Genomic DNA, 14,785 nt, shown 5'->3' with positions numbered 1-14,785 from the left:
ACTGAATAAAGGCCTACAGATTAGTGCTCACAAATCCTGCCACCCACAAGAAAATGTGCTTTTTGCATTTTTTCATCTGCTCATAACAAAGTAACACAGGATGTTTTTCACCATTCTCAATGAAATGAGTCTGGATACCTTCAGAGAAAGGTAGAACAGCAATTCAGATTACCATGCGCCACCCCTCTATTTTCTTTGCTCTCAGTTACTCAACTCATAACAAAGATTTAATCAGGAGACTACAGCATGCTGGCTATGATAGCTTACAAAAAAGCTTTCCAGTAGCTCTTTTAAGACGGGGCAAGCTTTTCTTGAAAGGCTGATGCCATGATGTCTCTCATTAGAAGATTTATAGAGGAAACAAAATGGGTCAGTGTTGAAAGGTGTTATCAAGATCCCAAAATAAAACAGTTGCCATACAATCCCACCTAAACTAACATTTAGTGAGAGAAAAGGAGGTTCAGTTTAACTGTACTAGCTGCCTAAACTAGCTGCTCACCTTTTTTTCTACATACACGATAGCACGTATGATCGTCCCTAGCATCAGCTGAATCAGATGGGAAAGGAACGACCAGGTTAGAGGCAGAGCAAGAGGTGAAGCAAAGTATCATCAAATGAAGGATGAGGAAAAGTAGGTCTGAAGGGGTTTTGGAAAGAAAAAGAGAAGATAAACAAAGTAGGAGAGAGTAATGGAAAATAAGAAATCTGAGGGAAAAAAACCCAATGTTTTTATTCACAACCTACTTCAAAATCCTGTATATGAAAAATCTCATCCTAGACCTTCACTAGAACCTCTTACTATCTACTCTCTACTCTCCTTTTGTAAAAAGACATTATTCTGACACTAAAAAAGGAGTTCAAAATGAGATTCACAGCAATATGTAAATTTACAACTGGACTACATGACAGGGTAACTGTCCTGTAATTCTGTCAAGTATATAAGCTTTTCCTGTGAAACAGAAAAACATTTCTCAATGTTTATTTTTCTTCTATACTGCTATTTTTCATTGATATTTTTCCCAGAGGCTTAAAAGAAGCACTGAATGTCTGTCTTACAACTACTTCAATAAGTCTGAAGCAGCATATGACTTCCTATCTGTTCTTCACCTTTCTCCAAACATGTTTTAAGAATAATTCTGAAAATCTTGTTTAAGTATATGAGTGAAATGTTAGAATTTTCCCTTGTCTGAATGTTTCTTCAAGATGCTGCTATTAGTGACAGGATAGTAAGATTTTTTGAGTGGCTCCCATACTTTCTCAGAATAATTCCTATTTTAACAGATAAAACTGCCGTATGCACCTTTTAACCAGCAATTACAGCAACATAATACTGTGCATAGTCTTCAAAATGTGATGTTTATTCAAAACATCATTTTCATCAATCATAATTTTCATAAGCAAAAAGAACATTTAAGGACCTCAAGTTAAACCTCATGTCAAGAGCCTACCTCTGTATCTCTTTTTAAAGGCAGTCCTACCAATTACCATCATTTAATCTTTATCTACATCAGGACAGATCTCCATTGGAAGTTATGTACTAACCAAACAGCTGCCTCTCTGCAGAACTTAAGTTTCATTGATAGCAGCACATAAATGTGCAAGAACTGTCCTGACATACAGTTCACAAAGGCAAGTAAAACCAGAGTTTGAAATGGGAACTGCTCCTCTGCAATCATGCATGTATGATTTGCTGGAAACATAGGTGAGAGATTAATATTCTAGCAATATAATTTTGTCATATTGATCAAATCTCAATACCCACATTTTTTTATAAACCTGATTTTAAATACTGAACAAGCCAATCTTACAGCAGTCTAGTGTTTCTCCAGGTATTTAAATGCTGAATAAAGCTACCTGTTGCACAGGTGCTATTAAAGATCATGTTAAATTCAACAATCTTTTATGCAAATCCCAAGTCATACCATTACAGATGCTCTAGCAGGAATGCACAGACACTTCAGGGTATCTAATGCTAAAGACATTCCCCATGGAAATGACTTCTCCTATGCTCTTACACAATGTCAAGAGGCATCCTACTACATCAAAAAACACTGGTTACAATTGGGGTAGGGTTCCTTTATTATCTATTTCCTGGGCATTCATAATTTCAAGAGATTCATTTCACTACTGTCCATCTGAATACAGAAGGACAAGATGAACTAACACAAGCATTACATGGTTGCCTTACAAAGCCTTTTCTAAAAGTCCTATATTGGGGTCAAGTGAAATGTACGTGGCCAAAACACCACACACTCTGAATAGGCTAAGAAATCCTACAACTTCATGGGAAAGCCCAGAAAGGTCCCTGTTTAGAAGCCACTATAAAAGTGGAAGGAAAGGAAAAATAATCCTCTTGGTACAAAAACTAAACTACCTGTCACTCTTTAAATAACTCTCTGCACAATATACATGGCTCAGAAAGTCATCTTTTGTTCTCAGCTACCAACTGTCCTTTTGACACTTCTTCATAAAAGGAGTGGGATGGGGAGAGGGGGACAGGGACAGGACACAAGAACACCATCACATAGTGTGAAAGCAGCCAAGGAAATGAGGCAACTGAAGTTCAGAGACGGGCAATGACAGGAACTCAACACAAAGGAAGGATGCCAGGAATAAACAGAAGCTTGCAATAAATATAGTACTTGAAAAAAGTGTCTTCACTTGCATTCAGAACTGGCCCAGAAATAAAAATGTGTCTCAGTGTATGGAGTGGCAGGAGTAAGGTAAACTTACTGGCAGGGTGCACTGATCTGTCTCCAGGTCCAAGAAGTTTTCTAGAGAGTTAGCATAACATGGAATTCAGCTTTGCATTATCTCCTGCTTTGATGCTGAATCCTTTTTAATACCCTTTTTATCCCTTTGTGTCAATGGTATGGAAGATACATATATAGCCATGGAAATGTAACATCCAAAACTAAAAGTGCAGTTCATTGCTTACTTTATCACAGCTTGAGGCACTACATTATTGCTTTTAAACTGTGAAGGCAATTTCAGACTGTTAACTATTTGGGACATTGGAGTCTTCTTCCTGCAGAGCAAGAAAAGCATGAAAGAAAGCAATTTAAGCCTTTTCATTTCATTGGTACAAATCAACAGGGAACGTTACTGAGGGCATCAACTGTTCAGACCCATGGTGGTTCAGAGTTGCCCAGCTTTCCAGTGACTGCAAGGAAATGTGACCATTATTCTGAACTCATGCTTCAGCTGAGAATCTTTCAGAGTAGCAATACAAATTACTGTCCTTTACATTGTTTTGTGAAGTTCTTAAATCATTGCTGGCAGCATATTAATAATGCTCCACAATTTCTGAACAGTCTGTCTACTTCCAGAAGTGCTGGATGGCTTTTCTACTACTTTGAAACCGGCGTGTTTTATTTAAATAAATATATAACCAGTATTTTTAATAAAATATTTATTTCTCTATTCATAATTATTTATTTATCAAATAAATAATTAAATAAACCATACCAGTTCAACAACTGACTTGTGAGGGGATTTCTTAGCTGTACACTAAGATCTGTATTGTACTGGAAGTTGCATGGCTCAGCTTGAAATTCAACAATGTTTTCTTCAAGCCTTTTCTGTTCCATTACATTTTTGATGAAGCAGTGTGTAACTGAAATATAAAATACTTTTTTTATATAGCTACTGACTTTCAGACAATGAATAAACTAAATATTCCAACAGCAGAATCAACTGCTTGAAGTAAACTCTCTTCACACATTTACAAAAGTGGTATACACAAATGTGATCCTTTCAGAAAGTAAAACTGAGGAAGAGTAAGAGGAGTACATTTGCTTCTAGACTAGGAAGAAATCTCTGGCATTAGAAACTGTTTAAAGATGACATTTAGCAACAAGCACAGCATCACCAGCTGGTCCAGGGGAGTGATTGTTCCACTCTAAGGTTATTCTATGGTTCTATGACATAAGGTGAAAGGAAGAGAGTTCTAGAGGCTTACACACATCAGGAGGTCCCTACAGTTAGCAGAGGCAAGCACAACTTTCCTAACAAATGCAAATTCACCGAATTAACTTCTGTGTGTGTTATCTAGGACATAAGGCAAAGACTGTTATTCTCCATGTATCTATGGGCCTGCCAAAGGTTTTGTGCTCCTTGTTTTCATGTAACTTCTGCCTGCAAGACCTGGTCATCTGAGTCTCGGCATACAGTTGCCACATACATGTTTAACATCCAGAACAACACCAGACCACAGCTCTTCATGATTTATGACTACAGATAAGTACACTTCTAGCAAATGGAAGTGACAGACCTTTTTTTCACCCCCTAAACATCTCTACTTCTTCAGGTTCACTACAGACTTGTGAGGTACTGCTACTGAGGTCTCTATTTTACAGGAACTATGGAAATAATGACAGAACTAGGAAAAAATCTGCCTAAGGTTTTAAGCAGGAACCAGCATCAGTCTTAACTGTGAGCCAGTAGCAGTCGGGTGCCACTACCTATTTCACTATCTCCTCTCAGAAAATGTTACCAAAGCAACTGAAGAACATCTCCCTGACCAAGAGATAATTGTGAAATGTGTCAGCTGTGCAATTTATGGGAAAGGTACATCAACTAATGAGAGCATAATTCTGATTCATTGACCTCAACAGTGAGATAGCTTGCAATTACTGTTGAGAGACACACACACCCGAGACCATGTAAGAACTGTGGCAGCCCCTGAAGCTGGCCATCTGCATCCAGGATCTCAGCTTGCCACTGTACCACCTGATCACCTGGAAGCACATATTTGATCTAACAGCTGCTTATTATTGCAACCCAGCTGCCTGTCATTAGTCGAAAAGGCAGGAAAACATACAAGAAAATGTGACGTGACATAAGGTTTCTCTATAATAAGGAAAAAAGTCAGCACAATACAGACTTTATTCCATACCTAACCACCTGTGAAAGAGTGTAAAGCACCAGTCCCCCAAGGCCAGCAGAGGGTCCAGTTTGCTCCTGTGAAGCAGTCTGAAAGACAAGTCAAGCAATCTTTTTTTTCTTTTTTTTTTTTTCAATAACTTTGGGAAGGGGAAATGACCCATGAAGATTTCACAGACAAGGGTCACTGCACACTCCCTCCTGAGGAAGTGTTTAAAACCATGGGATACTTGAAGACATTTAAAGTTCCTTCTTCCCTTGACAGGCAGGACATTTAAATCAAGATACTACCATCATAGAAGGCCCTGGAAAAATATTTTTTCCCCTTTTCTGACCAGACAACAAAAATCCCCACCCTGCACATCCACCTTTTCTTGATGCTGCATGTACTCCTCTTGCAGATTCCTAATGCTGTTACACACCACGTTGAGGCATTACATCAACATGATTCCAGTGAAGTCACATTTTCTTTCAATTCTATGCCTACCATGAAATATTAAGTTGGCCTGACCATTCAAATGTGGGTTGTTTTTCTCCAGTAGCCCAGCTCGACTACCAGGGTTTCAGAGCCCTGGATACTCACCTACATGATCACAGAATATTTTAAATGACACATTGCCAAGAAGAACTCACAAGAACAATAAAACACTTAACAAAATTTCAGAGCTTCACATGTCTATTTATACTGCTATATATGTCCCTGCTCATAGTAGGTGTGAGTGGCTTTTCACAACAGCACCCTTGTTCCAAGGAATAAACACTGAAAACAGATCCTTGCATGGCAGCATGATCCCTGCACACCATAATTTTTCCTGGGCATATACAGGTGTATAGGAAACTGCAAAGCAACAGATTCTGGCATAGGAAATTACTTAGGCCAACCTAGAATGATCTAGTAAATCATCCCACCAGGTGCCCATCAAGCCACTCAATCACAGCCTTCCTCAGTTGGACAGGGGGAAGGAAAATATAATGAAAAGCTCATGGGCAGGGATAAATCACTTAACAGCTACTATCATGGGCAAAACAGACTCAACTTGGTAAAATTAATTTAATTTATTGCCAATTAAAATCAGAGTAGGGTAATGAGAAATAAAACCAATTCCTAAAATACCTTCCTCCTACCTCTCTCTTCTTCCCAAGATTAATTTCACTTCTAATTTCTCTACCTCCTCCTCCTGGAGCAGTGTGGTAGCCCATTAACCCCCTGATTCTGTGATGCCATGTTCCCCCGTTCCCTCCCTAGCCCTGGCCACTCCCTCAGTTTCTCCCTATTGGCTCCTGTACCCCAACCCCACCCAGGGACCGCCCCGGGCCCCTCACAAAACCACCCCACGCCCAGACCATGAGGTCTCTCTCTCTGCCTCCAAGGGCGCTGGGACAAGATGTGAATAAAGCCGTCTTACCGCCCCCATGGGAGACCCTTCTCTACCTTCTTCATCACCACTGCGTTGTAACGCTGCTAGCTGCTGGAGCCAGATCGAGGGGCTGTCCAAAATGGACTCCGGGATGCGACTGATCGCATGGCCCTAGGAAACCCTCACTGTGCTCTCAGGGAGCTGCAGCCTGCTAAGCAGAGTCCAGCGGTTACAACAGAGCAGTGCAGGGGGATGGGGAATGGGGCTGCAGTCAGTTCATCACACATTGTCTGTGTCACTCGTCCCTCCTCAGGAGGACTACTCACACTCTTCCCCTGTTCAGTGCTGTATCCCTTCCACAGGGGACAGCCCGCCACAAACTTCTCAAACATGACTCGTCCCCATAGGCTGCAGTTCTTCGTGAACTGCTCCAGCCTGGGCCCTTCCACCTGGCCTCAGGTCTTGCAAGGAGCCTGCAAACTTCCCACAGGGTCACAGCCTCCTTTGGGCACCCATGTGTTTGGGTGTGGGGCCCTCCAGGGGCTGTAGGTGGATCTCTGCTCCCAAATGGTCCTCCATGGCTGCAGGGGCACAGCTGCCTCACCCTGGTCTTCACCACACGCTGCAGGGGATCTCAGCTATGGAGATCTGCTCCTGGAGCACCTCTTCCCCCTCCTTCTGCACTCACCAGAGTTGCTTCCCTCACATGTTCTCACTCCTCTCGTACAGCTGCTGTTCTGCAGCAGCTTTTTTCCCCATCATAACTATGTAATCCCAGAAATGCTCCCACTGCCACTGATGGGCTCAGCCTTGGCCAGCAGTAGATTCAACTGAATAAGATTGGTTATTCTCTATTCATCTATATAACAGCAGTGTTTGTTTAGTTCCAACACCATCAGTGGAGCCTGCAAAACAGTTTACCTAAATCGGCCTGCTTTCACAGCCTCAGAGATGTTCTTAGCCTGATATTTTCTGTGGCTTTGCTCCCATATGGCAGGCAAACTTTTTCACCTAAAGCCTGAAATCCTCCTAAGGATTTTGGAGTCATGCAAGAAATAAATAGAAAGGGGAGTAGGTAAGAATGAGTACTCCCCTCCCTCTAGTTTTGCAAATGTGTCAACAATACTTTTACTCATTAAGTTATTGTACTAGTTTGAAAACAAACCAGTGGGAGACACCAAGTCAGAATAACAATTTAATGGGGAAGTTAAAAAAAAGAAAAGAAAAAAACTAAAAGAAAACACTGGTTCAAACTGACAGAGTCAAGATACAACCTGAGTCCCTGTTAGGCAGGGTGGTGGTAGCAGTCTGATAGAATGGTGGCTGCAGTCCTCTGAAGCGGTGATCCTGTAGAAAAAAGGGTCTGCTCTTCCTCAGAAGGTCCAGTGGTGGCTGCGTAGCTCCTGCCCTCTGGAAATCCAGTGGAAAGGTGTTGTCTCTGGTGTTCAGTCTCAGATTATGTCCACAATGGGATGCTTGGTTCCTCCCTCTGGGTGGAGCATCTCACAATGGGGTAATGAGTCATGAGGCCAAGTGTTGATTAGGCTCATTAACAGAAGATAGTCCGGAGGGAGTTACCTCTGAGTCATGCAGCAGGACAATGATGGGCCATTAACAGAAAGATAGTCTGGGAGAGGAGGCAAGGAAACACTGCCCCACCTGATTTCAACACCTCATGAGGATGGTAATGGAATACACTGCAACCCAGGACAGTTATAAAGAGCCTGATTTCCTACAAGAGGTGTTCATTTCACATTGTTCCTACCAACACTTTTTATTTCTTCAACAAGTTATTTTTTTTCTAAATCACTGCATGATAAAGTATGAAGTAGCTGAGAGGAAAAGAAAACCTAAATATTGCACAGGCATATTTGCCATGGAACAGCATGAGCTGTATAGCATCAAGCATCCTTATGGTGCTGCAGTGCACATTCCACCTGTTCTGTACTGCTCCATCAGAAAGGTAAGACAAAGAGGAGTTAGAACGTATTTAAACTTACTGAAAATAGGAAGTCTAAAATGTCACATTACTACACAGAGAGAGATTCCTGTCTCTATTTCAAAAACATTTAAATCCAAGAAAACAGCACTAACATTTCTTTCCAAAAATCTTAAAATACAGAAAGAAAACAAGTATTTTGAGGAGCTTAATTTTCTTTTGACCTTTATTTTGCGATGCTCTGACTTCTTTGCTATTTCTGGTTTACACTGGAGCCAGTTAAATCGAAACTGGACTGATGCTTATTCCAGCAACATTATCTACTTCATTGTGCATCACTAAGTGTTTCATAGTAAAAAATTTCCACCCCAAACATAGCCTTGGAAGTATGTTGAACAGTGACATTTACTAATGGCAAAGGCTACCATTCCTGAATGCAAATCTAGTCTAGGTCCACTGGTCAAAAAGAAGAGATTTACATTATTTTTTAACATGATACACTAAGTTCTGACTTTGAGTTAGCTTGAAATATGGATTTAGCTCATAAAAAACTAAATATTGATCTGCTTTTCTAAAAATAAAATAGGAATAGAGGAGATTTCACACATACTGAATGACAAGTGATGACTCCATGGAAATAAAGGCTTTGAGCATCTCTTCACTGAAAGCCAAAACAAATTTATTTTTCCTATTTCTCTTGGAAACATAAACTTAATGCTCTATCATTGTACGTTTACAATACACATTGCTAAATACATTTAAAGAAACCTCTTCTAATATTAAACTGAACAAGTTATATTCTTGGTACATGGAGATCCTTGAGGAGTAAAGCTGGAACAGCTCATGAACTCCAGAGATGTGGAAAGACAGCACTACACTTGCAGCCATTTGCCAAAAAAAAGCATGAAGAGAAAACCTCTTCCACAGGCCCATGTGGCTACCAGACAGCAAAACCCTGATGCGAAGGCTGAGATCACCTTCGAGCAAAGGGCCACCTCCACTCCAAAGCTACAGAACGTGTGTCTGGGTATCCTGGAGACAGCCACGGCTCTTCAGACAACACTAACTGCAAGCACTCGCGTGACGGTCACGGTGCCACATCAGGAGAACAGCCCTGAGGACACTCTCCAGTCACAGAGCGTGAGCAAGAGAGAAGATTACAGATCAAAGCTTAAGTCCAAGTGCTGAAGTCTCAGAAGAAAGCTGAGCTTTGTGTCCTATGGATGACCACTTGAATTACTCCTACAAGGTTCCATTTACTTTTCCAATATCTCTTCACAACATCCTATAGCTGTGAAATCTCTTCCCCTTTCTGCTAAAGGCAGGAGGGCCACCCAGAACAAAGGCCACACCCCTGTCAAATCTCAAACTATGTATTTTGAGACAACAACAATGCAATAATATTTTATAAAAATCAGAGTCTCTAGCATCAATCTCTCCAGACACAAAAGGATGCAAAAGAAATCTGTCACTTGTGACATTTGGAAACAAAGTGATTTCACACAAGAAGTGACAGTCATTACTGGCCAATGTTAATTACACTACAGTGTTAATTCTGACACTGCCCACAGATAATGCTCTACAAAATAAGGGCAAATTAGTCACATTTATTAGAGTGTGAAAATCTTAAGACAGATGCTTTATTGTAGGGCCCAGTGCTTCTGTAGAATCCTTTGCTTACCCAGCTTAATCTGGTTAGATGCAAACAAGACGTGCTTTCATCAGCCTGGTGCTCTGCTAGGGCCCCAGCAGCGCCCACCACATCTTCCTCTTCAGGTGAGAGTCCCCCTGGCTCAGAGCATGGGGGAGCAAGTGACATCCCATCTGCAGAATGCCATCAATCTGTCTCCGTACAGGCAAAATTCTGTATTCCTGGAGATAAACTGAGGCCATGGGCTGTTATACAGACATGCCCCTTGTCCATGACAATATGGTAGATCATGTTAAGCTGCTCTGAAGACAACAAGGGATCCACTGTACCCTTTGGATCATTTATAACAGTGCCACTGCATTTTCTTTCTAGGTTTTTAGCAAGGAAAAAAGCTGTCTCCTCTTTTCAGACTGGTTTCAAGGAAGCCAACACATGAAGGGAGATTAAGCCTAAAACTTCTGAAAGGGCACCTTCCTCCTATTCCACTTTCTACTCCTTTCTTTCCTCATACTTGCACATTTCCACAGAAGACCCAAGACTCTTTCAAGCAGCTTTCAGGTTGCTCTACATATATATTCACATTAAAATAATGTCAATATTTTCTGTTTATATTTTCCAGTTTATCTCAATGCAAGCCTGGCTGTGAAGAGATTCTTATTTTAGAAAAGGCAGGCTGTTTTCATAAAACATTTTTACAATTCTATTCTGAAATAAAATGGTTCATGTGACAGCTTTCACTAAACTAAAAGGGTGTGAATTAGAACAGGTTTCATCATGCTTGTGAAAATTAATCTCTCTCTGAGCCCTGAATGAGAGCACAGTTTGCTTTCTTCATGCGTCTCTCAAGTACTAATTTCAATAGCCAAGACACAGATGGTAGCAAATGGTGTTTTGTAAGGGACTACTCACTGCATTTTTTTCCTTGGTAAGGCAAACTGAAAATTGATTCATTTGTCTGCAATTCAGGCCATGAATCATCTCAGTTACCAGCAGACAGGTGGGAGAAACTGAAACACAAACTGTACGAAAACTACTGGTGGTGCAATGTTTAAACACAACTCAACTGACAAAACCTCCCATAGCTCCCCTTGAGCTCATGCTCAAGACCCTTTCCTTAAAATTGTGTCATTTGTGTGTACCTGCACCTATAGCAATACCTGTCTGTCTCAGTGTAGAACTCTATCTCCACTTCATAGCCTCTGGTGATTTCCTTCATAGGCAAAAACAAACCTACAGGCAAAGCCCTGAGGCACCAAAGACATTTCAGACCTTAACAAGGATGTAGATAGTGAGATCTTACCAATTTAGGAGAAAGAGTTTACTAGCTAAGTGGTTTCCAGGATTAGATCTCATTGTTGTAAATCAGTTTTTAAAAGCCCTTTTTCTTCTCCATACTTTCAGCCTGGAGTTACCTTCAAAAATGGAGTGCCATTCCTCCTGGGGCCTGGGACCAAGCCAGCTGAGACGGCATTCAATGCTCTGTGCTACCACCTGCAGTCCACTTGCCACCACATGGACAATCCTACCATTCATCCACTCAAGGGCACTGGTATGAACCTGTCCCCTGCTGCATGTGCAGACTTAGGAAAGAAGCAACACCTTCCTGAATAAAAGAATCAGGAGACACAAACACGGTGACGGGTGGTAAGAAGAATGCCTGGATCCAACAGCAAATTGGAACACAGGCTGCATTTTACACCAGATGCTTTGCTTTCAGGATGGACGTTGGTGGGGTTTGCTGCCTGTCTTCCTGCTTGCCTAGTGTGAAAAATCATGTCTTTAGAAAATGAAACATCATTTTGGTAGAGAAGTGTTTTTGTTAGAACTCTGTGGTCTATCTCAAAATAAGATGTTCTGCTTTGCAAAGGTTTATTTGTTTTACACACACACACTCGTCTATTAAATTCAGAACTCCTACAACGGTATTCCCTTTCTTTGTTCCACCCTTTGCTGCTGCAGAAAAGCATGATATTCATAAGAAAATAATGGAAAACAAATCCCTTGATTTGATTTTCAAACTTTAACCCACTAAAATTGTTTCCTGTTGGTTTTTTTTTTTCATCATTGGAATCCAAACACTCCAGGAGTTACAGATGCCATGTTCCACATAAGGGGAGCTCAGGACCTTACAGAATTTGGACTTTTATACACAGCATTTTCATTATTGTTTGCAGATGAGGTATAGTCTTTAAAACAGAAAGTAAAAATGTAATTGGGGCCAGGCTTTGTTTCCAACTGTCCAGTCACTCACCTCTGACCAAAATGCTAAGCTTGGCTACCCCCTGTGAAAACAGGATTATGAAATGGAAAAACCTACAGACAATCTTTGAAATCTGCATACAAGAACTGTGCTAGATAAGAGACATACCAGCTGTCTTGATATAGGTTTATATTAATATACTGAGAAAGGTTACTCTAGAATTTTTAAAAATACCCAGCTTTACTCTCGTAGCATTTTGTAACTCAAATACAAGTAGTACCACTGAAATTCAGGTGTTACATAAAGAATGAAGAAGAAGCGTTTGGGCAGAGATACCAAAACAATGACCTGTGTAAAAAACCCACTTTGTCTGTTAGAAGCCCTTAAGTTTCTTCTTTCCTCAGTTTCCATACATAGAAGTAGAATAAGAGAATTTGGCATGATGGTAAATACATCATTATTTCTTAGATTATTTCTTAGGTGCTTAGACTCCACAATTAGTAGCTGTCTTCTAAGTATCTTAGAATACTAAGCAAAGCAGAGGATTTCACCTGACAGCTGGTGTTTCCAGCTCTGCCCCATTCTGGATGTTATCAGCACTTCACAGAGAAAGCAGAACTGATGACGTGCCTGTGTACCAGGTACCTCAGCTGATGCATTCTTTCCCCTCCACACCCAGCAAATGCAACTTCTCCTACAATCACTGAGTGAGCGCACTGCCTTTTTTTGCCATGCTCACTAAGGATAGACAACACAGCAGGTAGTTATGCAAAGAAATAATGTGTCAAGAGTCCTAGGCAGAAAGATACAGAAAGTAGTGGTCTGAGGTTACAGGAGTACAGACCCCACCCAGATGGGCTTCCCACTGCCTTTAGTGAGCTAACACTGAGGAACTGTGGCAAGAGTTTCAGCGTAAATGATAGAGGTCATAGCTTAAGACAGGTCTCTTGTTAATCAAAAGAAGCCACTCAATTAAAGTAAAAATCTTTCCAAAATAACTGGTTTTAAAACTGTGTTTGTATTCTTCAAGAAGAAATTTAGTTTTCTACCACTTTAGGCTTTTCTCATTTAAAAACCTGATTTCACATCATAGAACCTTAGGGTTTTCCTACTAGGAAATCAGTCTCATTTCATTAGTTGTTAATTATATCTACCCTTTCCAATTCCAAGCAAAAGTAATGCATTATCAGTTAAGAGATATCCTTAAAATCTTTTGTGTGTGTGTTATTCTATTAAGAATGGAACTAGCACAGTTAAAAATGTCTAGCACAATTGATTTATCTGTGCCTCTCTGGTGAAAAATGCCTTTCTGTAGCTCCCTGAGCCACAGGGACACTGACCTTCCCTCTACTCAATCTCTGAAAATAAATCTCCAGTTGTCAATTTTGCTTTGCAAAAATCACAGTAACATCAAGACGTCTCCCCATACAAAAAGATTATTGCCTAGTTCCCTAAGTTCAAGACTGCATAAATCTTTCACGTGTCAAGACAAGTATTGGCCATTTTTTTATCCCTTTTCAGCTGAGAAGTAACAGAAATCTGAGCAACTAAGGTAAGATTTTAGCATTCCTCAAGCCACAGAGAATCAGAAACTTGTGCATGTGACATGTCCTTCTTTTGACAGATCAGGTAAGGACAATGCTACTGAACACTTGAACACAGTCGATACAACTGCCCATTTGTTTGCAGGTCTTTTCATAGAAAGATGTGCAATGTTTACCAGCTTTGTACTTTGGAAGGGGTGTAAAATAGAAAACAAAGTTCTGAAGTCCTCAGATACATCTTCTAATGGTACCAGGCCTGATTTTTTTCCCTTAAAGTGTGACTCACAGGGAATCAATTGCATGTCTTAGTTTACTGTTGAGTGAAGAAGATTGGAACAGACTTCTGGCAACTTTTGATGACTGCAACACATTAAATCTGAGAGCCCTAAAACTATCTACCTAACAAGGAACAATGAAATAGTTTTTCTAGCAGCTGAGGCACTCATAAGGGAAAGAGCTGAAGGATACCTGTGCTTGATAACTACGTGCTTGGAACGCAACTACTCTAACAGGAATCAGCCCTTCAGTCTGCAGGAAAAAACCTTCCCCAACAGCCAAACACACCTCCCCAGGATCCATACAGGATCCCAGACGGAAAGCCTGACTAACGCTAGAAGTTTGAGATCGTTTTTCCTGGGGCCTGCGTGCCCTGTTCGGGGACTCCCCTCGGCGATGGGTGGCTGCCGTCGGCGCGATGCTGGAGGGGACCAGCGGTCCTGACGCTGTGCCCGGCCCCGCCGCCCGCCCAGCGCTGCCGAAACGCTCTCGCTGCGAAGCCGCCGCTCTGCTCGGGATGGAGAGCCCCGGAGGGAAAGCGATCCCCGCTGCGTCCCGACCCGCCGGCAAGGGACGCCCGGAGACCCCCTCCCAAAGGGACGATCTAGCCCAAAGTGGGGGTGCTGCCACCTTTCCCGAACTTCAACCCCACGCCCCAGCAGAAAGCAGTGCCCTCGGGGGCCGCGCACACGCGAGGATGCTCAGCCGGTCCCGGTGCAGCAGTCCCGGGGCGGGAGCGGCCACCCCGCCAGCCACTTACCCCAGAGCAGCAGGACGGGGAGCTGCCGCCGGCGGCTGCCCTGCGCCTCCATCCCGGCGCGGGCGGCGGCGAGCGGCCGCGGGGGACGGAGCCCGCATGGGGCAGCCGATCCGCAGCCGCACAGGGCCCGAACCCGCCTCAGCCCGCCCGCCGGGGACGCTCCTCTTCATGCC

At 42.1% G+C, this 14,785-nt stretch overlaps 1 protein-coding gene across 1 annotated transcript in view; it reads right to left on the bottom strand.

The window, feature by feature from the left end:
- The window catches only part of RAMP3 (receptor activity modifying protein 3), a 40,565-nt gene extending 25,780 nt beyond the window's left edge, over window positions 1-14,785 (bottom strand). The window contains exon 1 of the mRNA XM_042043536.1: window positions 14,613-14,785. Within this exon, the coding sequence (XP_041899470.1) occupies window positions 14,613-14,664 (52 nt within the window). The 5' untranslated portion in view covers window positions 14,665-14,785. The remainder of the gene's footprint in view (window positions 1-14,612) is intronic.

Source organism: Corvus kubaryi, unplaced genomic scaffold, assembly GCF_017639235.1.
Source record: "Corvus kubaryi isolate FWS band 111438036 unplaced genomic scaffold, C.kubaryi_AGA036_p1.0 37398, whole genome shotgun sequence".
NCBI lineage: Eukaryota > Metazoa > Chordata > Aves > Passeriformes > Corvidae > Corvus > Corvus kubaryi.
The sequence above is the reverse complement of the archived record's forward strand: the minus strand, read 5'-3'. Positions and strand labels throughout refer to the sequence as shown.